At 34.2% G+C, this 26,499-nt stretch overlaps 1 protein-coding gene across 21 annotated transcripts in view; it reads left to right on the plus strand.

The window, feature by feature from the left end:
- Positions 1 to 24,869: 24,869 nt before the first annotated feature.
- The window catches only part of LOC145287890 (dedicator of cytokinesis protein 9-like), a 718,435-nt gene continuing 716,805 nt past the window's right edge, over positions 24,870 to 26,499 (plus strand). For 19 of the 21 annotated variants that reach the window (XM_080135819.1, XM_080135816.1, XM_080135818.1 and 16 more), the window contains exon 1: positions 24,870 to 26,054. In XM_080135819.1, the coding sequence (XP_079991945.1) occupies positions 25,860 to 26,054 (195 nt within the window). In that variant the 5' untranslated portion in view covers positions 24,870 to 25,859. The remainder of the gene's footprint in view (positions 26,055 to 26,499) is intronic. The other 2 variants (XM_080135813.1, XM_080135821.1) reach the window with 1 other exon arrangement.

The raw sequence follows: 26,499 nt of genomic DNA on the forward strand, positions 1-26,499 counted from the left end.
GTTTTAAGCCAGGCTAAAGTATGGAATTTTTTTTTTTTTTTTTTTTTTTTCATTACTTTGTGGCATTTGACCAGCTATTTTAGTACCATTTATCTTGGCAAATGTAAAACAACTGTACATAACAGTAAGCAGGCAGTTAGAATAAGCAACAATTTGATTACTCTATAAATTACATACTGGCCATCCTCTATCTAAATGTCAGTGCACCTATTTTATCTTTCTCTCTCTCATACATATCTTAACTTATATATATCAATACGTATGAAATACGTTTATAAGTCAAATTACAATGCAATATTATGTAATATAAACAAATATTTATTTGTTTCAAATTAATATTTTAGCGATATATATACCATCATCAGAATATTATGATTTTTCCCCGTTTTTATTTTTCCTTGCCATGGCTGGAAATGGAAGGATACAGTTATTAAAGAATCCGTATGTTGTTCGTCAGCGGTGATATTTTCTAATGCTGGAAGATTACTCTTGGCGTGCATAATATGAAAGTCGAAGTTGTGTTTTCCATGATATATATATAAAAAATATATATTTCCGTGATATATATATATATATATATATATATATATACACACACACTAGAAAAATACTCATTCTAGAACGGGTAAAATTAATTCCCTGAACAGAACAGTTTTGCACAACTTTTGTCTCTTCATGAAGATTAAAATCGAGATATAACTATCTAAACCTTATATTTATATTTTTTATTCTAATTTGTATGAAAGTTTATGACATGATTTAGACCGTAGAAAATGTCCAAAATTTAAAGCTTAAGCTTAAGAGCTCTTAAGAAATTCATGTTCAGGAGATCTAATGAGTATGGATCAAATTAATTGCAAATCTAACATATATGAATTTTCGAATGAAAGATTTCCCTTTAAAAATATGCATATTAAAATCCCCCCTCACAAAAAAAAACAAAAAAAACGGAAATTTAATAAATATTTATTGATTAATGTCGAATACCTATTAAAATTTCATACAAAAAAAAGATATCTAGATTTTAATAAAGGATTTATTCCTCCTTTTACATGTAACTCAATGTAATAGAACCACCATTTGGACCCCTTACATCTATCAGCTGTGTTCCAAGATTTATAATGATCAGTTAATTAGTTTAGGAGTGAATCCAGCCAGCTAGCCAGCCACATTCACCCAAGATGGATTGAATCAACTTCCTCTGAAGGAGAAAGTTTCATGGGAATATCAAATTCACAAGCAGTTCCCAATTGCATGTATATCGCGGTCAAGGGAAGATGACGATGTTAGTGTTTTGCTGTTGCAATAAGGTGCCAGTGTCCTATATAGAGTGCCTGCTATTCTTAAATAGGCATCAATCTGGCACTGCTTAACTTTAATAATCTTACGATTACCAGTATGTCAACGTGATTATGCAGAAATGAATTTTGTATATATATACCATACTTTGGGGTAATTGCGCCAACTAAAAAAAAAAAAAAAAAAAGTGCTCTTTATATGCATGGTTGCCAAAAGAGCACTTTTAGCTAGTTGGCGCAATTACTCCAAAGTACAATACAGACATAAGTAATATATTACACTTTATAAATGTCTATTTACTTCTCTCTTTCTCTCTCTCTGTTTGATTAAATACGACAGAATTTTCTCTTTTTTTCTTATTTTCCTGGTTATTTTTTTTCGATGCTGTGAAAAATTTTCCTGGCTTGGTAGATTACATAATGTGGCTCCGAGTGTTTTTATTTCAGCAGTTACTCAAGTGCTTCCAATCTCTTGATCGTCATCAGGAGCTAGGTATTTCGGAAATAAATTTTGTTCGTTTGATTTTATGCGTGCGTATGTTTAAATTCAAATGTATTGAACTAAAACGATCAATATTCCTTCCAAAAGTGCTCAATACATGTAGAGCTATTAGAAGTGAAATTACATAAACGTCAGAAAAACCCTATGCGAATTAATCAACGTTTCGACAAGGTTACTCATCTCATCAGGGCTTCAACAGTTAAACCTCTGACGAGACAAGTATATAGTATTTTATTTATTTATTTTTTTTATTTTTCAAAGTGGGCTGGCAGGGGTAAAAGGATAGAGAAGGGGTGTAATTGAATTTATTATTTATTTATTGTTGTATTTATGTATTGATTTTGTTTATTTGTGTTGTTTGTTTATTATGTATATTTATTAATTATTTTTAATACGTTTAATTTATTAGTTATTTATATTACTTTCTTAATATTAGGCTGTATTTTTTAATAAGTATTGCTCCAAGTAATTTTAGTCGTTGCATATAGTAATTTTATACATAATTTTAGGATTTGTTGTAAGTATTTTCGTTATTTCCGCTGACTGTAGTATTTTGTTGTGCAAGATGATGTGACGTTGAATGGCACTAGCTTCACAAAGTCACTGATTCGAACTCTTTGACTCCAATAATATCCCAGCCCTAAATTTGCTGTAACGTCACACGGAATACCAAGGAAAAAAAAAAAAAAAAAAAAATGGTTGCATCATTATTACTGACTGATTTAACTAGTATGTTGCCTATTGAATGAGTTGAATACTTCGGCTTGTTAATAAAGAATTCAATTTTTCTCTCCGTATTATTATCGATGTCTCACTGTCTGCAGTGTATCCAACTTTCCTCCTGTAACTAGACAGATTGCTTGAGAAAAAAGAAGAAAAAGAAGGCTCTGGTAGAAAATTGCCGATTCTCTGTTCAAGTTAATATTTTGGAGAAGAAAAAATATATATAAATAGATAAATAAAAGACAAAGCGAAATTCCATTTGCATGGGGCAGATCAGAAATAAAATAAAAGTGACTGAATGACTCTTTTTTTTTAATTTCTAATTTGGATTTTAAAATTTGTAGCTTCAAGATCTTCGGATATTGTTTAGTTATGTAGAGAGAGAGACTCACAATGTATCTTATGCGATGGGATACTGTCAAGATCATTCTGTGAGTTTAATAATAGTAACATTTTAATGGCTTTTAGAGAGGTACATCTTTTTAGGTACTCTTGCAGAATTTGACCGGCTTTCTCGGAATTCTCCATCAATTATAGTTCGGGCTCGACCGGCAGTCACCGGATTAAGCCGAGCAAATTAAACGAATTTCAAAACAAACAAACCGGGGGAGGGAAGGGGAATACAATAATAAAAAATAACAAAAATCGACTGTAAATTTACGGAATATATATATATATATATATATATATATATATATATATATATATATATATATATTACTTTTATTATTATTTTTTTGTAAGTTTTTATCAACAAGTGGTGTTTTTTGCAAGAAAAGATGAATGTTTTTTAACGGTAAATTGTTGGCTGAAACTACAGTTTTTTTTTCAAGAAAACTTACATTTTTTTTTTTTTTAAAAAGAAAATTAGCAATAAACGTTTATGTATTTTATTTATTTATTTATTTTTGTAAACAGAAGTTGTTTTTTTATAAGAAAAAATTAATGATTTTTATAAAAACCTTAATTGTTAGGTGAAAGTACAGAAAATTTTTTTTTTTTTCAAGAAAATTTACAAATTATTTTTTGTCAACAAATGTTATAAAAATAAACAGTAAAAAATACTCCCCCCCCCCCATCACCCATGAAATAATTAACAAATTACATTTTTTTTATACAAAAACAAATGTTGATTTAGCGTTTCAACATTTGAACAATGCTCGGCTTAATCTGGTGATTGCCTTTTAGAGAGGTACATCTTTTTAGGTACTCTTGCAGAATTTGACCGGCATTCTCGGAATTCTCCATCAATTATAGTTCGGGCTCGACCGGCAGTCACCGGATTAAGCCGAGCAAATTAAACGAATTTCAAAACAAACAAACCGGGGGAGGGAAGGGGAATACAATAATAAAAAATAACAAAAATCTACTGTAAATTTACGGAATATATATATATATATATATATATATATATATATATATATATATATATATATTACTTTTATTATTATTTTTTTGTAAGTTTTTATCAACAAGTGGTGTTTTTTCAAGAAAAGATGAATGTTTTTTAACGGTAAATTGTTGGCTGAAACTACAGGTTTTTTTTCAAGAAAACTTACATTTTTGTTTTTTGGGTTTTTTTTAAAGAAAATTAGCAATAAACGTTTATGTATTTTATTTATTTATTTATTTAGTTATTTTTGTAAACAGAAGTTGTTTTTTTATAAGAAGAAATGAATGATTTTTATAAAAACCTAAATTGTTAGGTGAAAGTACAGAAAATTTTTTTTTTTTTTAAGAAAATTTACAAATTATTTTTTGTCAACAAATGTTATAAAAATAAACAGTAAAAAATACCCCCCCCCTCATCACCCATGAAATAATTAACAAATTACATTTTTTTATACAAAAACAAATGTTGATTTAGCGTTTCAACATTTGAACAATGCTCGGCTTAATCTAGTGATTGCCAGTTGAGCCCGAGCCATAATTGATATAAAATCCTTACGATCCGGGTCAAATTCAGCAAGAGTACCCCTTTTTATGCTGACATTAAAAAAAAAAAGAAAAGAAAAGAAAGATTATATAAGAATACTGACTATGACTAGGATCAGTTTAGTATATGCATTATGTTCAGGATCAACGTATTGTTCTTGTGGATCAGTGTAGTATATGTGTGCACACTGCATAGGACAAAGAATCACTGACTAGATTCAGTGTGGTACAACTCTGTAAGGGAGCAAAGGGTTACTGCTTGAAGCCAGTCTAGTAACTGTGAGGTTTGGCATGTTATCAATGTGTCACTGCCTATATTTCGACTACTTACAAATAATTATAGCATCATCATGGTAATGAGCGATTTGCACCATTGCGTGAGGGGTCAATGGAATTAGCTGTACGTTTGTCTTATTAACATGTAGTAGTTGGCTCCTTTTATATCAACGTTCTTAGCTTTTTACCCTTTATTTTCCTGGTAGCTGTCGTAATGGGGAAGAATAAAAAAGAACAACAGATAACTCCATTATTTGCTTCTTACTTTTACTTTATCCTTTTAAACAAGTTAAAATTACATCGAGATGAACTGAAATTTCCTGACCCAACCCCATAGGAGTAGTTGTACTTAAAAAAGATGTCTGGTCGCTTTAACATAACTCCCATCCCCCAATCAATAATGCTTCTCTGTCATGTACTTCCTTCCATGATGTCATAATCTGTCGTGTAGTTCTAATTCTAAAACTTTTGGATTATTCAGATTATTGTTCTTATCTTGAGTATTATTTACACAACGTTTCGGCCGATGTAACCTCTAACTTTCTTTAGGTGTACCTTGTTGAACTTGCGAATCTGCACATGTAACTTATGGAGGTATGCTCTCGTTTTGTCAGCCATAACCGGGTAGCAGTTTTAATTAATTTGCAGTTGTATTCTTAGTATCGTATGTACTTAGGATTGAACCTTCAACCTCCAGAAATGTGTCACTTACAACTGAATTTTATCTAGTACCTTATCCGTTACGCTACAAGTCCCTGCGGACAATTCTAGAATGAATTTTGGGAGCCTTAAACCTATCCTTGTTTTTAGATGTACAATCTTACTACTCATCACTATAGATCTCTACTGATATATATATATATATATATATATATATATATATATATATATATATATATATATATATATAGATAGATAGTAAGTTATAAAATATATATGGCAATTAAGCTACACAGAATATTCCGATATATATATATATATATATATATATATATATATATATATATATATGTGTGTGTGTGTGTGTGTCTGATTAAACAAATCTTTTTTCCAATTTTGTTGGTAATCTTTTCTATTCCCAAGCAATCCTTCTTGTTTCGGCTGGTAGGTTATATAGTATGGCGCCCAACAACAAGAACCACTCCTGGGGATGATCGGAAGTACTAGAGAATATGGCCGAACAACAACTACTGGTAGGTTATATAGTATTACCATATAATCTACCAGCCAAAACAATAAAGATCGGTTGGCAAATAGGAAAGATTACAAGCAAAATTGAAGAAAGAGACGAACTCAGTCGTGCTTAATCAGACAAGCATAAATAAGGACTTGCTGTCAAAGTATACCAATATGTATATATATTTAATGATGACCGGACTTCTAAATTTCCAATGGAATTTTCCACTTTCTAACTTAATTTGAATCGTACATGGAAATTTCCAATTTGAACTTTACTTTTAAAAATGACTGCTACATAATGGAGAGCCTCATCAAGTATTCTGAAGGACTCTACTTAAAATTCTCAGCTCGTAAATGTTTGGAAAAAAACATCCATTGTTAGTTTTTCAACCTGGTCAGGATTTCAGTCTCTTATTTCAATCTTTCGTAAATTCTATTTTGATATATCCGGCCTTTATTAAAAGTTGTTTTTTTTTAATGATTTTCTTTAATTAATCCAATCAACAACAAAAAAAATAAATGCGAGAAAACCTTGTTTTATATTGTAACGCTACCAGTTGTTTCTTTGTTGCTTTAATCTTCAGTATAAAACTCCACATCGGAGTGTATATGTGTCTCTGTGATGCTTGTGTGTTCCCGATAGAGTGAAAGGTTAGAGAATCTACATAAAATCTGCAAGTGTATCTTTATGTAAAATTTATAGGGAAGACCATTAAATTATTCCTGAATACATTTATAAGGAAGTTCAAATAAGAAGAGTATAAAGTAGACCTTGAGTTTACTTTCGGCAGTCTCGTAATTCACTTCCTTTATTTTTCTCCTTTAGTTCTCACATTCCCTGAACAATGTTTCTGACAAAGAGTGAAGAATTGATATTTTCTAGGTTGGAATTTATCCATCTAATATATCGTTGACCAGTTTGAAGAGGCATTTTATTTTTTAGCTCCTTACATCAAGTGGCTTCATGTCTTGTCTGGAGCGATTTTCATTTTAAAAAAAAAGTACTATTTTTTTTTTATTAATTTAAAATCATATGTATAAAATTTTCTTGGGAAAACAAGGAAAGTGGTCTCGAATCTTTACATTATTCTCTATGTGCCGGATATCTATGTAACCCCATTTTTAGGTGACCAGTTGGAACAGAATCCCTCTTAAAACTTCCAGTATGCATATCCGACTTTAATGAAATTCGAACCACAGGTATAAGACACCGATTCAGAGAGTTTTACAACATTTTATCTTCTTCTAACTATCTTAAGAGATGAAATGGGAGAAAGAGGAGCAGGAACGTGGTGTTACAAGCATAGTGAAACTGATCCTCATTGAATCCCGAGTGACGTCTGGTGTTCGTTCTGGTATTAAATAATTGGTATTTAAAATAAAACTAAAGTACATCAAGAGCCTTTAAGACACAAATCTTATATATCTGAACGTGTGTGATCAAGTTAAACTACAGTGAATCATAATTTTAAGTAGAGTTGAAAATGTCTCAAGTATTTTTCTGATTCAAAGGCTTGATAAATAAACATAAAACTCATCTAAAAATCACAAGACGTCATTGTATGTTTTTTTTTTTTCATTTTTCGTTCTTTTTGGAAAGAAGAAGAAGGATAAGTGATCTGACTCAGTCCTTTTTAAGTCACAAGAGTTACAAAAAAAAAAAATGTAAATAGTCGCCACCTCCCTAACCATCTATTCTAAAAGTGCGGTTTGTGTTTATTAGATTGAGGAAAGAGGTGGGCTGCGTTTAAATAATGATTTGGTATTCAAGAATATATTTAAAAAAAAAGAAAAAAAGAAAAAAAAGGACTACTATTTTCAATATAAAGAATATGAAAGTCCACAACCATTCTAGCAATGATCTGCAAACTTTCAGATGTGGTTAAAATACCAATCTGTGGGTTTTGAATTGGAAAAAATTTGTGACATATTTTTCAAGCTTATTGAAAAACTCAAACAACTTTTTTAGTTTTTCGATAAACTTGAAAAAAAAATCTGTCACAATTCTTTTTCAATTCAACCACTACAAATTGATATTTTAACTGCATTGATTGGGATAGACCGTAATCAGATGGAGCAATATCTGGACGGGATAAGCTGGATGCATGGGAACTCAACACTGTCCAATTATTTTAACATTAGCACACAACTGTTTTTTTAAATTTATTTATTGTACAAAACCTGCTATATATTATCTATCTATCTATCTATCTATCTATCTATCTATCTATATATATATATATATATATATATATATATATATATATATATATATATATATATATCGATCAATCAATCAACCAATCAATCTATCAAACCATGCAAATAGAAATGACTTCATTTTTTCCCACCATAATTCTGCATTCCGCCTCGGACAATATGAGAAAATAAAACAAAAATTTTCTGCTTTCACAAGAGAGTTATATCTCCGAAAGCTAAATTTAACATGAATTTTATTTATTTTAACAAAAAATAACACATATTTAAGGTTTTTAAAATTTGAATTTGCTATGAAAACGTTTTGAAAATATGTCTACCTCAATTTTGATTATACATCAGTTGGATTTTTACAGTCATGCCCAAATAGCAATCAGCCTGACATTTCTATTAGGTTAGCCTATTTTTTTCATTATTAGCACGAACACAGTTTTATTTCAGTTAAGATATTTTCCTGAAAATACTTGTTCCAGCTAAGAAAGCTGTTCAGGTGGAGACTTACTGTTGTGGCGTCGGTGCTAGTCAGAATAAACCCAAACAATATTGTAATATTTAAATTATCTTTTAAAATAATATTAGCAAGATTTATTCATAATTAGCGGGGGTGCCTGGCATTGCAAGAAGAAAAATCAGGTTTTGGGAGGTAGGCTCGAACCCGAAGCCTTGAGGAGAATAGCTTGGTGACTTACCATGACGATATGGGGGCAGGGAATTGAGAACTACTAAAAATAAACGTTTAAAAAAGCAGGTGATTAAACGAGCGTTAACGTTTTCTAGGTCAAACATCACGCCATAGTAGTAGTAGTAGTAGTAGTAGTAGTAGAGAAAATGAAATCACAGCGCGAATTTTGTAACATAAAAGTTATTGAAATAAAAGATACAGACGACGCCATTTCGTAAATCAGAGATATTATAATCTAGACAGTACATAAAAAGTTCTAAGAAAGAGTGACCCCCCCCCCCCGCGAGCGACCCCACAAAAAAGCCTTTGGTGGACATATGAAAAAAAAATACACACAAACACAAACGCACACATATTTTCACTATTATATTATAGATTTGCTAAATAAAAAAAAAAATAGAAAAAAAAAACAGTACAAATTAGACTTTTAAAAACATAATTTAAAATCCTTAGTAAATACATTAGTATTTATTTTCTACTGCATTGCTTCCACTTATTTTTACAAATGACCAACTAAGTATGGTATGTAGGTATTCAAATACATAGTTAGATTTAGATTAATATATCGTTCTACAATTTTAAATACTAATTTTAGTCATTTACTTATTTAACATAGCTTTTGTAAAACCAAATAACTTTTCAGACAAAAGAAAAACCTTCATCTCATAGAACATGTGTGTGAATAACAAATGTGTACGTGCTACTGTAAGTGCGTGCATACGCACACACCCACACACACACTTGTATATGTTTTATTTATGTGGAAATAGTTTGACTAAGCTTTACTTTATTGTAAGTATAGATTAAACAATAATATACACCTTCACAATAAATAAAATATCAACTAGTGAAAACAACATGTATGTACGTATTTGTGCGTGTAATTTTGCTTGCACACACATTTCTGCTTGTGTGCATGTATATGCAGTCATAAAAATAAAAGTATAGGACTCGCTAGCCCATACTGGATAGATACTTGGTGTATGCGTGTTGTTGAGCAGCATTAATTCATTTTTGTGTGATTATTGTTGGCATACGTTTCCTCGGTATCTTTCTAGTTAGAATTCTTTCTAGGAAGATATTGGGTACTGATGAAGGTTACCAACATCATTATGGAACAAAATGGATTTGAGCTTGACACACTGAAGTTGTCAGCCCATGTCATTAACCACTTAGCCACCGGCACTTCCAGTATATATGTGTGTGGGTATGTGTGGGTGTGTGTCCGTCCGTGTCTCTGTTTTTTTTTTTCAACATAATCTTAAACTTTCTTTCTTTGAGAATGAAAAGTTAATTCATTTGTTTCAAACAACATCGCCTAATTAATGCTGACTTATTGTTTGGTGTGAGTAATTTTCTTAGCCTGCACAAAACAAACAGCACATCGTTTCTTGCTTTCTTTTTTTTTTTATTCTATGATATAAATATAGTGTTATTAACTTCTGCGGCAGATTAAAGAAGAGAAGAATGAGAGACAAAGTAAGAGATAGTGAGGAGTGTGGGCAAATAAATAGAGTAAAATAACTATGGTATATAAAATCAAACGTTATCTAAGGAAACAAACATTTATAATGATCTGTTCATTAGTTATTTTGATGCTATTGTAGAAAAATACTGACACTTGACAAAAACAAAACGAAGTTGGCAATAAAATTAGAAGTTGTATATGCAGAGATCTGACAGTTTATTTACCATCTTAAAATAGGTGCAAAATGAGTCCCATACTTCATCGACGATGTCTTGTCTTTAGTAACGAATCCCTCCTCAATGGCAGCCTTCAGAGAGTCAAACCATGTTGCAGGTGTGCTTATTGGCTTTGATCGCGATCACATTACAATAGAAATAATCAAGAGGGGTGCAATTGGGTAAGGAGAGCAGCAACGATTTCAATAACCAGTGTTGAAGAAAATTTTCAAGCAACCATGCCTGGGTCGTTTTTGCCTTGCTGAAAGACATAGGGGCGTCCAGCGACAATCTCGTCTATTCAAGGTTTCACAATACTCCAAAGCACTCCTGGTATGCTGTTTACCTTTTGTCAAATGTCAGATTTTGTTGCAATACCTTTGTGTGTGTGTGTGTGTGTGTGTGTGTGTGTGTGTGTGTGTGTATACATGATGGGCCCTCCAAAAGCAATACCTCCTATTTTTTTTTTATTCTGCTCGAGTGGATCAGAGGGAATTGCAAATTACTTTGTTATGATAACTGAACTTATGCATTCATGACCTGAAATTTTCATTTCTCTGTTGCAGATATCAACGGTGTCGGACTCTAGGAAAGCAAACCCTGTTATGGACGTGCATCTGAAGCAGAGATGCGTCATTGAATTCCTGGAAAAATGCATTGAGAATGGTGGTGGCTATGTAGAAAAATAAATTCTAAAGCATAAAAGGTTGCTCATTTAAGTTTAAAAAATAGGAGGCTTTACTTTTAGAGCACTTCGTGTGCGCGCGAGCACACACACACACACACACACACACACACACACACACATATATATTTTTACATAGTCACCACCATTCTCAATACACCTTTTCCAGGAATTCAACGATGCATCTCTGCTTCTGACGCACTCCAGGGCATGATTTGCTTTCTTAGAGTCCAACACCGTTGATATTTGCAACAGAGAAATGAAAATATCAGGTCATGAATGCATAAGTTTCATCATCATAACAATGCTGTGTGTGTGTGTGTTGGGGGGCATACTATACAAATTACATTTCATTTTTCATCATACAGTACCCGGTTTTATAAATTGACTAGTCAGGATAAAACGTCTAAACATTCATCAACTTCAGAGGATTTCTTCAGTAAATTGCTCAAAAGGATCCCATCATCGCTGGTGCTTCCTAAATCTTAGCTGAGATAAATATAGTTGGATGATCTTCATTGTACCTCACAATTATATCCATGGTATGCTAAAAATATATTAGATTAAACATACAAGTGTGTCAACCTAATGAAAGAATCGTAAAAACATTTGCTATAAAAGGTGAATAAGGTTTACAACATGATATTTCGTTTAAAGCTAGTAAACTTTGCTATTGTTAATACAAGATACATCTGAAGATACATCGACTGAAACGTTGTAGAAATAGAAATATCAACGTTGATGGGGACAAATAGTCGAAAGATAATGGAGCTCCTCATCATTCAGACAAAACTGATGCTGAACTAAATCAATAATGCTTCCGGTATATAGAGTTGTTGAATCTCTAGCTGTTCTGGACGTATCTTGGATTATTTATTTAATTAATATTTTAGGGTTGACCTAGGTTGACCTTTTTGAATCAATATACACAGCGTTGCAAGTAAGAAAAGAAAGAAAATATTTATTAGTGTTCAGATGCGTCCTCGCATCTATACAAGAGGCTTTGGCTGTCAGTCAGTAAAATGGTCTGTCAGAGTTCAAATATTTTCATTACTAAACGTGGAGATTTTGTTTTTTTACTAGACAATCACTACTTATCAAGGCCTGAAGACTACTTGGGGATAACAATTAAATGTGGTAGTAATCATAAATGGTGTAAGTTGGGGACACTTTGATTATTTAAGGAGACGGTTCAACAAGAACTTGTTTACATTAGACTTGATGCCAATCAGCCAGGAAGCAGGCCAATTAGATGGATGTATCTTATTTTAGACACATCCACGTATCTCTATTTAAGGTTGTCTGTTGGTTACACTGTCAAGCTAAATTTAGGAATTTTTGTTGGTAAGTCACACTCGAGTTTAAAATAGCATTTTTGCTCGTTTGTGACAATTAAGTTTGAAATAATATTTTCATTAGTCTATTTATGCTTGAAATAGCATTTTCATTGATTTGCTATGCTTAGGTTTGAAATACTAATTTCATTGGTTTTTAATTTGAAACTTTAGAAAACCGAATGTTATATATAATTTTTTATTAAATGATTAAAATAATTTTTTTGTTGTTGCTCTCTAAGACTTTCATTGTTAAAAATCTTATTCATAGAAGACGACTTGGTGTATTTTTTCCCCCCATTTTGTTGGTGTTATTTCTCCTTCTCCTCACCCGTTCATTCAGTGTCTTTGTCTTAATTTTGACTTTCTTAGTTGAAATTGATTGGAGTTGTTTAAAAAATATAAGTTTCGCTGTGTTTTTTTTTTGTATATTATGGACTGATCTATGTTAATTTTTTTTTTTTTTTTTTTAATTTTAAACAAATATAACGACTATGAACATTGTTTTTACCACACTTCAGATTTTCCTGAGATATCTCGTATTTTGGTTCTTCTTGTTTTTTTGTTATTTTATTAATATGATTGAAGCAGTCTTTCTAAGGAAACAATACAAGTAGGACTTGTATTACTCATTAATTCATACATGGACATATTACAACAAATTACAATGGTTGTCCCTAACCATCGTCATATTGACAACTTTTGTTACTTCACCATTTATTTTGATCGTAAAGGATCATTTCAATGTTTTCAGCTAGTTTTAGGGGATGGCGTCTTCTCTTTGTGACGTTATTATAACACTCAAAACATGGCACGAGCGTGTTACTGTATAGATTACATAGATAGTATTGTGTGTTTTCAGAGGAGACATTTAAAAGAATTGGAACTTACTGAAAGTTATAGTAGCACTATGATAAAGAAAATATAACACTGAGCAATTACATTCTGAAATTGATCTATCATCACTGATCAGCATGAAGTTGATGCAGGTTCCAACAAATGGACTAAGATAGTTTGCTGTGGTTCCAAATTAGTAGATGACCCTCATCTTGAAAGCCCTCTAGAACTGGGTCTTGCATATCCATTTTCGCAAATGATTATCCATCTTTAATATATCTTATGTTCGGTTGTTTTACAGAAACCCTGTAGAATCAAATTGACACTTAATAACATGAGTGCTCTGTAGCAGATTGTCCACTCATGGACTAGAAGCCAATCAGTATCCCGAGAATGGACTTGCTCATCATATACCAGCCTTCTTTTAAACCAGTTTTCCAAGCTTCTTTCTCAGTTGAACTCAACTGGTCAGATAGCTGAGCACAAACTACTAAATTCAATATGGCGTTGCAAACAATGTATTTATAGCCATGTCGACAAAAAAAAGAAAATTGTTTAAAGTAATAAAACGATTTTAAAATCTTTTGTTACATATTTTCTTATTTTCTACTGAGGCTCCTGTATTAACATTTGATGAATGGATTCTGGACCATGCAGTAGCCTTTGGTGGAGCCTCTCAATGCTATATTAGTGGAAACTGTTACGATTTTTCCTTTTCATAGTTGAAGACCACGAAAAGAAAAAATCGTAAGTCTTACATCTCTCTTTTTCTCTCTCTCTGCTCTGCTTTAAGCTACTCTGCCGACCTCTTCTTCATATCCCCATAGGCCATCATGATAAATCTCAAGAAACAATACAAGATTAAACCCAGAAGCCCAACTCCCAATGAAGCCTCCCACTATGAGCCTCCTTCTTCAACATCAGGGGGCCTACGTTCCAACCTTCCAGACGTTGAAACTCAATTACAGGAGACCAAATCTGACCTGTTGTTCCTATGCAAAACTGACATTGGACCGATTGTTTTCCTAGATGAGTTCGTGATTAAAGAATACTCTAACTTTACATCAAAATCTGACTCCCAAGATCATCATGGCCATGGAATATGTGCCTACATTTGGGATGGCTATTCATGTGGTAGGAACATCTCCAAAGAAGATTCTAACTTGCTCTATATGTGCTTCTGAGTAGTACTTACAGCATAGTGTTCATATTTGTCCTCCGTTCTCACAATGGCAAGTTATTATCATTGAGAGTATCTCTGAGAAAATTGATCACATTCAATTCTGCTCATCTCTCGACAAAACATCGAAGTCTCTGGAGATTTTTGTGTTTACATTGTTCAATGGCTAGTCCATTCAAACAAGACAGATTATGAAGGAAGATTGTCACGATTTATCCTTTGCTTATAACCTAACACAGATTTTTAACAAACCCACTCTTGTGTCTGATGCTGACAGACAGTTTTCAAGTCTCTTAGACCTTTTCCATACACTTTGCCCTGAACTGTGTTCATGTCTCCACTGAGATCTTTCAATCACTTGGTTGTCTCAATTAAGATAAAAACAAAATGTTATAAATCCTCAGCTGTACCTTTTCACTGTAGAGTGTGTGGATATTGTATGGCTGACTGGGATAGTTTCTGAATGTTTATATCTGATATGCATCTGTGTTTACAAAGTATGTGTCTGCTATACTATTTGACCTGACTGACTGGTTAACCATCAGTACAGATCATTTCATACTCTCCAAGAAATTCTAATAAAAACCAAACTGCCATTGCGCACAGAAATTACACTTTCCATTGCGTTCAACAAAATATGTTTTGAAACTACAGACGTTTTTATAACTGTGAGCAACCACTGCAAAAAAGAATGTCATGCTCAGTCTGTCTTGAGCAGTGATGTGGTTCCCATAAGTTTTGATGAATTACAAACAAATGCATGTCTTCTATCTCAACCATCATCAATGGACCTGAGATAATTTTGTCACCATCTGATAAAGCCAAACTCTTTGCTGAGAACTTTGCATCAAATTCCACCCTTTGCAATCAGGGCCACCTACCTCTCGTGTTTCCTTGTATGACTGAAAACACGCTGTGCGGCATACATATATGTTGCCATGATGATGTTGCCAAACTTATCAAAAACCTTGGTTTCCAGCAAAGAGTGCTCAAAAAGTTTTAATCCGAACTAGCTCCCATTCTTGTAAAACTGTTTAAACGTTGCTTTAAGGAAAAATGCTTCCGAACAGCTTGAAAATTCGTCAGTCTATCCTGTATTTAAAAATTCTGGAAATCGATTATCTGCCTCTCTGTACAGACCACTCAGTCTCCTGTGTGTCATGAGCAAGTTGCTTGAATCATTGATAAAGAAGTAGTTCATCACCTCTGCTAAAACAAGCTATTCAGTGGAATGCAATATGGTTTCTGTCTTACTAGATCTATTGCTGATGTGCTAACTGTAATATTACAAAGAATTAGCGAATCTCTTGATGGAGGTTTCATTTCTAGAGCAATTGCTCTTGACATATGCAAGACTGGAAATATCCTCACAACTATTAAGTCCTATCTCTCTGATAGGTTTATAATAGTCATCAGTAATAGACAGAAATCAGGAGCCCTATTAATGCTGATTAGTATTAATGCTGACGTCTTTTAGGGTTTCATCTTGGGCCTAACTCTCTATTGATGCAGATGACACCACAATCTATGGCAACACTTCAAAGGCCCCTTTCTGATTCTTTCTCTTCTGACCATGAGCACGTGGTGTAATGGGAAAAAGGTGTCTAATTAATTTTAATGCATCTAACGCCAAGCTTCTCTCTTCCCATCACCAATGCTCTGATCCTCATCTACACTCAATTGAAATGAATAGCTTTCATTTTGAGGAAGTATTTTGCTTTGACGAGCTTCTGAGACTGCTCTTCACTTCTGATCTGAAATGGGACACATACATTAAATTCATTGCCAATGTCTCTAGAAAAACGGTTAGATCGTTCTACTTCTCTAATAGGTATCTTACGTCCAATGCAATCCTCTATCTGTTTAAGAGTCAAATATGTCCTAAGTACTGTTGCCACATCTGGGGAAGAGCTACATAGAGCATCGTTTCCTGCCTAGATAGGGTACAAAAGAAACTTTGAAATCTGGTGGGCCATATCGTTTTCTCTTCTCTGCTACCTTTTTCTCATAGGAGAGACGTTACAAGCATATCTCTGCGCTATCATTATTTTCACGGAAAGTGCTTGACTGAGCTTTAATCTCCTGTAAAGCCTTTGTGACAAACACTCGACTTGCTACAATTACTATTAGAAATTTCCCTCACTCTTTATCTGTGCCTAAAACTAAGCGAAAATTCCATGAACGAAACTTTTTTCCTAGAGCTGCTCGTCTGTGGAACACAATACTGTGGAGCTGTTTCTCAGCTGACTATAACATGGTTGTTTTCAAGTCCTGGAGACCAACGTAAACAGGTTTTAAAGAGCTAATGAGCTTGAAAAAGCTCTAAAACGAAAATACTTATCCAATTTCTACTATCACTGACTATCACGGTACTCATTAACTCTTATCCTTCAGTGGTCTCCAGGCCTTGATAATTGGTGATTATATGGTAAAACAAAAAAAATGTTAAAATAGAATCTTGCATTTGTCTTCTTTGGCTGTTGTAAAGTGTCTGACATGTTTCCCTATGGAAGCATAAATAAATAATTTTAAATGTTATTTTTAGAATATGTTTATATCCTGCAATTATCTATTTTAGTCAATTATATTTTCTTTTTGGTTTCTCTTTTTTTGTTGTTGTTCTGTTTGATTTTTGTTTTGCTGACAGGTTTTTCAAAAAGGAAACCGGTTCTTTGCATAAAATTTGTCATTCCTGACTTTTTTATTATTAGTATTCATGTCAAGAAAGATCACATTTATGGATCTTTAACATAAGTATCTCTTTATGTTTATTGATCATCATCATCATCATCATCATCATCATCATCAGCTTTTCTTAACCCCCCCCTCTCTTTTTACTTATGTTCACCCCCAAACAAGGCACATCACCACTTGGACGTAAAGGCCTACTATTTGGGATTATGCTTGGGGAAGATGAACAAGATGTTGGTTTACATTACATTTAAACTTCTGTATATCAGTACAGTCAGGGAAGCAGGTAGCAGGAAGGGAATTCCGTCTAGCTGTTCTAGGGAAGAAACTGTTAGAGTAAAAAGCTTTCTGGCATTAAGGGAGCTCAACAGTGAAAGAGTGTAATTATGTTGTTAAGTGGGTTTCCGAGGTATGTACGTCGAGGGGGGGCACAAGTGCAATGAGTTCATCAGAGCACATTCCATTAAAATACTTGTAAAACAGGCACAGGGATGCAACATTGCGACGATGGAACAGGGGTTGGAGCTTAGTTTAAAAAGTGGGACCTTAGATTAGAGACTCTTCTTTGAACTCTATCCAAGAGGGAGAGACTAGCAATAGATTCACCAGCCCAGATGTGGCAACAATACTCCATGCATGGGTGAATAGTGGCTTTGTAGAGATACAAAATACTTTCAGGTGTGAGTAATCTTCTAGTACGGTAGAGAAACCCCACCTTCTTTGCAGCAACCTTCTTTTTTTTTTTTATATATGTAAAAACAAAACATAGTTAAACAACTGATCTTTTTCCAAAGTAATTACAAACATTTTTGCTAACAAAGTTATGAAATAAAATGTGTATAGTGCAAATGCATAAATTAAAACTAAAAATGAAAGTATTACACATGATTTTACTATAAAATAAAGCTGTTATCTGAAATTATTTACTATTATAGCAATTAGGCCGTTCAGAAAAATTATTTGCAATGAATAATAACAGAATTACTTATGATATTACTAAAATCATAATAAATTGAATTTTCAGTTTGTCACATTCTTTCAGGGTAACTATTGAAAACAGAATAAATCATTTTTGGCTGCAAAGCTAAAAAAAGGGCATACTCTTTTGAGTATTAAAAATGAAAAAAATATGTAGGGTCCGTTTTGCAATGTATATTATATGATAGGGTATTGCATGAATAGCTGGAAATGTCCTCACAACTATTAAGTCCTGTCTCTCTGATAGCTTTATAATAGTCGTCATTGATGGGCAGAAATCAGAAGCCCATAGTATTAACACCAGCGTCTTCCAGGATTTCATCCTAACCCAACTATCCTCCTGATCTCCCAAATCACATTCTTAGATTATTTATAGACACTGATGCAGACTACACCACAATCTATGGCAAAACTTCAAAGGCAGGGAATCACCAAAGTCTTTCTGATTCTTTCTCTTCTGACCTTGAGCATGTGGTGCAATGGGAAAAAAATGTCTGATTAATTTTAATACATCTAAAACCATCAGCAATGCTCTAATCTTCACTTGGGCTTATTGAAATGAATGGTTTTTATCTTGAAGAAGCATCATATTTTGACAAGCTTCTGAGACTGATCTTCATTCCTGATCTGAAATGGAACACATACATCAAATCTTGCCAATATCTCCAGAAAAGGTGTAGATTTGATGAAAGTATTTTTTTTAATTAAAAAATTTTTTTTTAGTTTTTCGATTTTTTTTAAATCAGAAAATAATTTTTTTACTACTCACTCAATAGCTAACCAGCCTAATAATTCTATATAGTGCATGGTGTTAGATAAAAATGTAACTCTAAATTTATACCATATTTCTACTGAGGCTCCTGTATTAACATTAATTGATGAATGTGAACAAAACAGACAATTTTTTAAAACATGCAACAATAATCAGACTAAAACATGTGCAAAGCAAAAGTCTATATATGGTTTTTATTTCAGAGCTATATCGGTCAATGAAATAGGGGAAAATCTTACTTTTATTTCATATACAACTAGCGGGGGGGGTACCCGACGTTGCCCGGGTGTTTGGGGATGTGTGTGGTTTTGGGTAAATCAAAACTCCCCGGGGGGGGGGGGGTTAAAATAATAAAAAAGTTTTGGTAGGTTAATATGAGGAGCGAACCCTTGAGGCAAAGTTGGAAATTAAAGTGTGAAAAAAAAAAAAAAATGTGCGACGTTAACCATTGGGCCACCGCGAAATACTAACGGAACACGTTCGAATTTATTTAAGTATTTAGAATTGGCAGATGCACGTTTTAATGACTTAATGAGGTCAACTTTGACTGCATGGTAGTATTCCATTTACTGCGGGAACGCTTTTTTATTTTTATTTTTCCAAGATGTTGAGGGGGGAGGGACCAGCTCCCTATAAAAAGGGGATTGTCCAAATTGATTAGCAATTGTCTGATATAAGGAAAATATTTCCACATTGATCAAATCTGATTGCTTTTGGACATTTCCGGCAATCGCGACCGGAAAAATACCGCTAGAATTAGTGTCGCTTTTATTATACGAAAAGCCTAATCCACATGCGGCGAGCGATAAATGTTGAATATTTATCTTTTCAAATTCGAGCAAATTAAATAGACAGGCGACCTCCGTTGTTAACTCGTAGATATTATGATTTATATGTGATATAAAAAGTTTTAAGAAGTTGTGAGCCGATCGACCGCTTCTTGGAAAAAAAACCTTTCTTGGACATACACAAAAAGCGAACATACATACACACATTTTCGCTTTTATATATAAAGATAAAATCTCTGTGAAAGACAATGTAGACAGTAATTGCAGTATTACTATTAAAGTTGTGCAATCATTTTCAGTATTCTTGAATAAATCTTTAAGCATATGTGTGCACCACATGCACAATGCTGCATGTTTAGTAGGAATGCGTATATGTATGTCACAAACGACACACCTACAATGGGAAAGTATTTAGCTAAGATAGGTGACCACTCAAAAAATTAGTTAGTCTCTTTAAAGAAAAAAGTAATGGCTATTTAAAAACAAGGGTTTATGCCGAGAAAGCAAACATAAATGAAGGAGTGGGAAGGGTGAGTCGTCTTCTGATCACGTATTTTAAACATAAGCCTAAAATCAAAATTAGATGTAATAAGATATATTGCATTCTGCGTTATTTAAAAGGGGTGGATACACGTAGAAAAGGATCCGAAGGCCATTTTCAGCATTTAAAACAATTTTATTGAACAGTCTTCGTTAATGTGTAAATGAAAGGAGGATGTGAGAGAAAGGTGTTAGTAAAGGAATGCGTCGATGAGTCTGGACGAAAACAAGAAAGTTAGTGTTGTGGCCTTATTTTAGGGGTTCACAATATCAAACAGGAGAGTCTGTAAAGTCATTAGGCTGGCATGGAATCTCTGATTAGAGAGTCCAAAATGGCTGCCTTTCACAGCGATGGGAGAGTCCATGTGAAGACAGGAATAGGGGGTGTCAGTTACCCCAGAACAGTTAGGAAGTCTAAAAGTGCTGGCAAATAAATGTCCCGTCAGTAGGGAAGAGAGGAAAATTCATATATTAAGAGTAGAACGTGCTCATACATGAAGAATGTTTGCATACACTACACAGGTATTGTTAAAATCAGGGCTATGTAGGTATGTGTGTGTGTGTGTGTGTGTGTGTGTGTGTATGTTATATTAAGTTCATGTATGTGCGACAGTCGCCATATTGAATTCCTGAGTCTTTTTGTTGAAGTAAAACCAAGAGCTAGAGGCAGGGGAAGGTTTTGATTGCATCGCAAGAGAGAAGTTTCCGGGTTCTTCCCAGCCACATGATGAGTTGTGTGTGTCGTGGGTAAAAATAAAAAAGAAGGAAGAATCTATCTGGCACTCCCTTTTATCATCTCTTGTTATGTACTCAAGTCACTCTAGAGATTGCGTCTGATTGAGCAAGCTAGAAAGGAAGTTAAATGCTTGCACCAATCAGCGCCGAGCTTAAAAATTAAACGCAGATTGGGAATCATAATAGCAGCTGTTGCTGCTTGCAGCACCACTGGCACATACACACCGCAAACTTATGTGCCTTTGGACGAAAAAAGTATGTGTTCTCTGTCTTGGCACAGTGTACATCAACCTATGATCTTATCAGACCCTATTCCAATAAACAAAGTTTCATAATAAGTGGTACAAATGAGTGCTGCACCCACCTAATTTTTCTTTTATTCGGTATTAGAGATCCTCAAAGATATCCGTTCCCCATTTTTATTTTTCCCTACCCCAACCCTCAAAATAGTATGTATCTTGGAGGACATCATTTAGTTATGCCAAGAACCCCATACAGTTTTATTTATTGTCCAATAATCACCCTTTTCTCCCCACTTAGGAACTAACTTGTTTGTTTGCGACTCTTGAAACAACTTGCGGCCAAGATCACAGTGTAGTATCTGTTCTGATGCTGCACTTCATCTTTTCTGTCCTCGCTCATTGGAGGAGGAGGAGAGGTCCTTCATGACTGAGACAATTTTTATTTTTGTTCCTATCCAGAGTGCCTCTTTATTAAAAACCGACCTTATGGCTAACTCTGCTCTCGTTGGAGGCAAGTAAATAGGAACAGTGAGCAGAAACACATACATAGATTTGGGGGGGGGGGGCCATACTAACCTCCACACTTCAGGTCTTATTCACAAATGTATTTAAAAAATGGCTGGCCTATAAGCTAGTGCAAGTTGTGCCACTTAGCGAATGTGAGCCCGAGCCACCTGATGTTATGCCAAACTAAATTGGCAGATGGCCTTTACATGGCCCTCCACAACAAAGTGTGTAAATACCTCTATTGGAAGGTCTGTGTAGAGATGCAGCGTGACAAATCGTCGAACATCTGGGAACATCAAACGGAAAAGTGACAAGTGTTCTACGACAAAAACACACAGGCAGACAGGTACATAAAAGACAAGACCATCAAAAAAAGACAGGTACATAAAAGACAAGACCTTAAAAAAAAAAGACAGGTACATAAAAGACAAGACCATCAAGCCAGATACTGTAATGTTGAACAAACCGGAAAGGACTGCACTCATTATTGATGTCGCCGTTCCAAATCGCCTTAATAGACCCAAACGGGAAAAGATAACAGGATATCAAGACTTGAAGAATGATTTAAAGATATGATCTCAGAAAAAAATAAATATTATACTGGTTCTGATAGGAGAAACTGGCTTAATGAATAATAATAAAAAATTTAAAAAAAAAAAAAAAATCTTAAGAAATACTTGGAAACAAGCCATGGAAGACCAAACTATAACAAAATACAGATAACAGCCACAAAGGGAAGAACGTCCATTCTTAAAAGATTCCTCGGGTACAAATTCAAATCGTAATTAAATCAAGTGTTAGCTTCAGGAAGTTAAAGACGAGACAAAACGGATGACCCCCATCCTACGCCACCTAATTTTGACCTTGTGCCACATCTACTTGTTTTATGAAGAAAATTACTTTATTGTGAAACTTTTTGTAAAATTTTTAGACGCATAAATCGATCCAACTTTCGCATTTATTCATTAAAAGGATGCTAGATGTTCCCATTACTTTGTTCGATCCCCATAAATGCGTCAGAAAAACGGAAATGTTTTATGAATTTTGTATAAGTTTGTATCTTTAGAAACTAAAACGTTTATCTAGTTAAATTCGTAGATGCTTTTTAGAAGGTCCGTAAGTAAGGTTATTAGAAAAGTAATTGGGATCTTATCTCAGATGTATCCCTTCCTTCCCTGTCTTCTTTCTCCCTATCCCTTTTTATTTATGTTTGTGCACTGAAAAATTCAACAGATTAAAAAATGCTGATGGTGTCCTAGCGACCCTAATCCTAACCCAGTTTGGATATGTTTTGTTTGTTTGTTTGTTTGTTTAAATCACACACACTTTGTAACTAGGTGTCCCATCTCCTACACTTGATTCTTTCAATAATCTTAAACCTTAATAAATAATCAGCTTTTTTTGTCCTATTCTCCTTTCCTTGGTCCCAAAGGCAGCCACTCATCCTGCCTCTTTTTTTCTTTTTCACTTTCCCCTACCTTCCTCATTATTTGTGTTTTTATCTTATTTCTTTATGTATCTTCATCAGTCTGCAAATTTCTTGTCTTTTTCCTCCTCCATACATCTTCCCTTTTTCACCGGTTGTTTTAACCATTTTCCCCCTTTAGTTTCTTGTCATTTTGTTTTTATTTTTACTTCTCAAACGTTCTGTTCTATTCCACACATTCTAGTCCCCGTTTTTTTTTTTTTTCTTCGCCTCCGCACGAAGGCATAAAGTTAGGCACAAAGTCGCTGGTTGGGAAAAATCCCACCAGTCACGACCCTCCTGAACGGGTCATTCTGGGTAGAAACAAACATGCACGTAGTAATTTAACCGCTCCCTGCCGGAGCAAGTTTCTTTATAAAGCCAATTTAATATATGAGTTAATTCATCTCCCCTAAGAGGGGATTTTAGAAGGTAATAAAAATAGGCTGTCTTCCTCAGTGAGGATATCTCGGGCGACCGACGAATCAGTGATTCAGTCACTCTCCCGAACGTTGAGGTCGTGCGGGAGATGAGGGTCTTCGGAGCCAGAAGATTTTTTTAGGTACTTTTATAAAAGGGGATCCACATCGACCTGATTATTTTCGATTACGAAACTTTTTTTTTTTTAATTCCAGACTAGATCTCACGAATGTAGGTAGACAATATGCCCCTTCCCTCACACACACACACACACACACACACACACACACATCTAAGGGAAATTGTAATTTTCCGGGAAGATGCTCTGACACTAGCGAACAAATAGTACACTCAAATCAATTAAAAACACCCATAAGCTTGGCTTAGGTCTGTTAAAAAAAATAAAAAAAATAAAAATGTAATTCCTTTATCTTTAATCTATTTCTTGAATTAAAATCCGTTTTATCCATCCTAGTTTAATGTTTTAATTCACCATTTACTCAACTGGCGTTAAGTTTGGTTCTGTTCGGTCGCGGATGCCGTCATGATGACAGGCATTACCGCCTCCTTTCAGACAAGAGATTCGTTTATTGCCGGTCGGCCGAGGAGTCGTCTGCACGGAATTTCAAAAGGATCTAATAATTACAATTTTTGCAACCATCCAAACTGACCCCTTTCGGAAGGAACTGAACCCCCCCCCCCTTATCACTCCCAAGTTGACTCGACCTGTATCGCATCTATTCTCGGTGAGACTAGAAGTGTAAAACCAATAATAATTTAGTAAATTATTTAAATAATAAATATATATTTTTACTATATTTAAAATAGTCCCCGTATCATCTCCTTTTTATTCCCCACCTCACCGAAATTTTGTCGTCGTTGATCCTCCCAAACTTTGGTCTGTACTTTTTTAGTGTAACTGACTGTAACTCTCTCTTCCAACCTTATTTTATTTAATTTTTTAAATCTTATTTCCTTTCCTCACTCACTTAGTCTTTTTTAATTGCCCCCCCCCCTGCTCTACTTAGCCTCGATATCTTGATTTCCTCATTAGTTTTTCTCTTCTTGGACACTCGTTCATGATATAGTATTACATCAAGATCCTAGCAATCTCGCTAAACAATGACTACTCCCTCCCTCCCTAAATGTGCCTGCATATGGAGCCTATACTTAAAGCAAGGGTGACGCAATCCCAACCGGCGTTGCTCTAGTTTAGTGGCAAGGACTACTGGAAACAATGCTAGAATAAGCAGAGAAAGTTTGGTGTTATTTCGGCGTCTTTCATTTTTCTAGACTTGTTACAGAATGCACAACCAAGGTTTTATTTTTCCTTACTATTTAACCCATAGTTAGAGGGAGCATTTTCAGTGACATTAGTGTAAGAGACCTGACGGAACTCGAATCCATGACAACAACAACATGGTCGTACTTGAACTGTGACTTCCAAGTAGTAAAGCGCTACTACGGACACTACTACAACTTCTCTCTACTATTGCTACTACTACTACTACAACTGCTGCCGTTCATGCCTCTCTCGCAGAAGTAGAAGAATCCGACTGGTTAGGAGTTTGTTTATCATGTAAGACCGACCGTCTGTAGTAAAAGAAAGAAGGAGAGAGAGAGATTTATTTCTCAATAATATTTATATTTTGAATGCTAAAAACAAATTGCATCTATCTGGACATTATACGGCGGACGATCCGGGGAGAGCGGGGTGACAGTAAAGAAAAAACATCCCCAACCCGGAGAGACCTTCTTTCTGACAATTTCCTTGTATCTGTCGTCGATAATTAATGAATAAAACAACAACATTAAAACTATAATTAACTTGAGAAAGCCGGGGGGAAAAAAACCTCGCCGAACAGCAATAACAATAACAGCAAAATTATATTTCTTTTTAAACGTGGGAAGAAGAAATAAAATAGAGTAATAAAAATGAGGTGAAAAAAAAAAAAACAAAGTAAATTGGTTTATGTGACAGTCATTTAAGAATGTACGTGACGAAATCTTGTTCTTCTTAGAATCGGTTTCGAATCCATGGTAGTAAAAATGGTCGCATTCTTGTGCGCAGCATAGTGCACTTAATAGCGCGACACTACATGTGCTTCCTGTAGTCGTGGATTCCTTGTTACTGGATCATTCACATTCTTTGCATTGGAAACGCGCATCTTTGTTGGTCAGCACGCAATAATGGATTGTCTAAGCTTGGAATTCTGTTGGCGAAGGGTCCATAGGGCCTTGCCCGTGACCGCTGCCAACACCAAGAGTAGACATTCCGTTTATCCGAAGGATTACATAAATTCCGAGGACCTTTTACCAAATGGCCGTTCATGTAATTTCGAACGCAAAAAATCAAAACCAGGTCTTTTAGAAGATCCAAATCAGGCAAGTATTTTTTTTTTTTTTTTTTGAATGTGTGTAAAAAAACACCATGTACGATTCTCCTCTTGCATGGTCCTTATTTATTTTACTACTTGAACTTGCAATTATATATATATAACCGCCCGGCGTTGCTCGGAAGTTTTCCTCAATTTTTGTTTCGTATGTTTTTTTTGTTTTTGTTTTTTAATTATGTTCTTTTGAAAGTGTAATTTAATTACTGTCGTTTCGTTTGGTAATGTCATTGAAATTTTTACTAAATCAAGTTAAAAAAGATTTGCTGAGGTAATGTTATAATCTCTATTAAATTATTGGCTATAGTTCGTGTATGTAATCTCTAGTACACGAGTATTTGCTAAGAATTTTGGTCCTTATACAGGATTTGAACGGGTTTATTTTTTTTCTATTCGACAGTTTAAATGCTTTCAAATTACGGAGGATCACGAAGTTT

This window comes from Euprymna scolopes, chromosome 11 (assembly GCF_053919585.1).
Source record: "Euprymna scolopes isolate OS-2025 chromosome 11, ASM5391958v1, whole genome shotgun sequence".
Classification (NCBI taxonomy): domain Eukaryota; kingdom Metazoa; phylum Mollusca; class Cephalopoda; order Sepiida; family Sepiolidae; genus Euprymna; species Euprymna scolopes.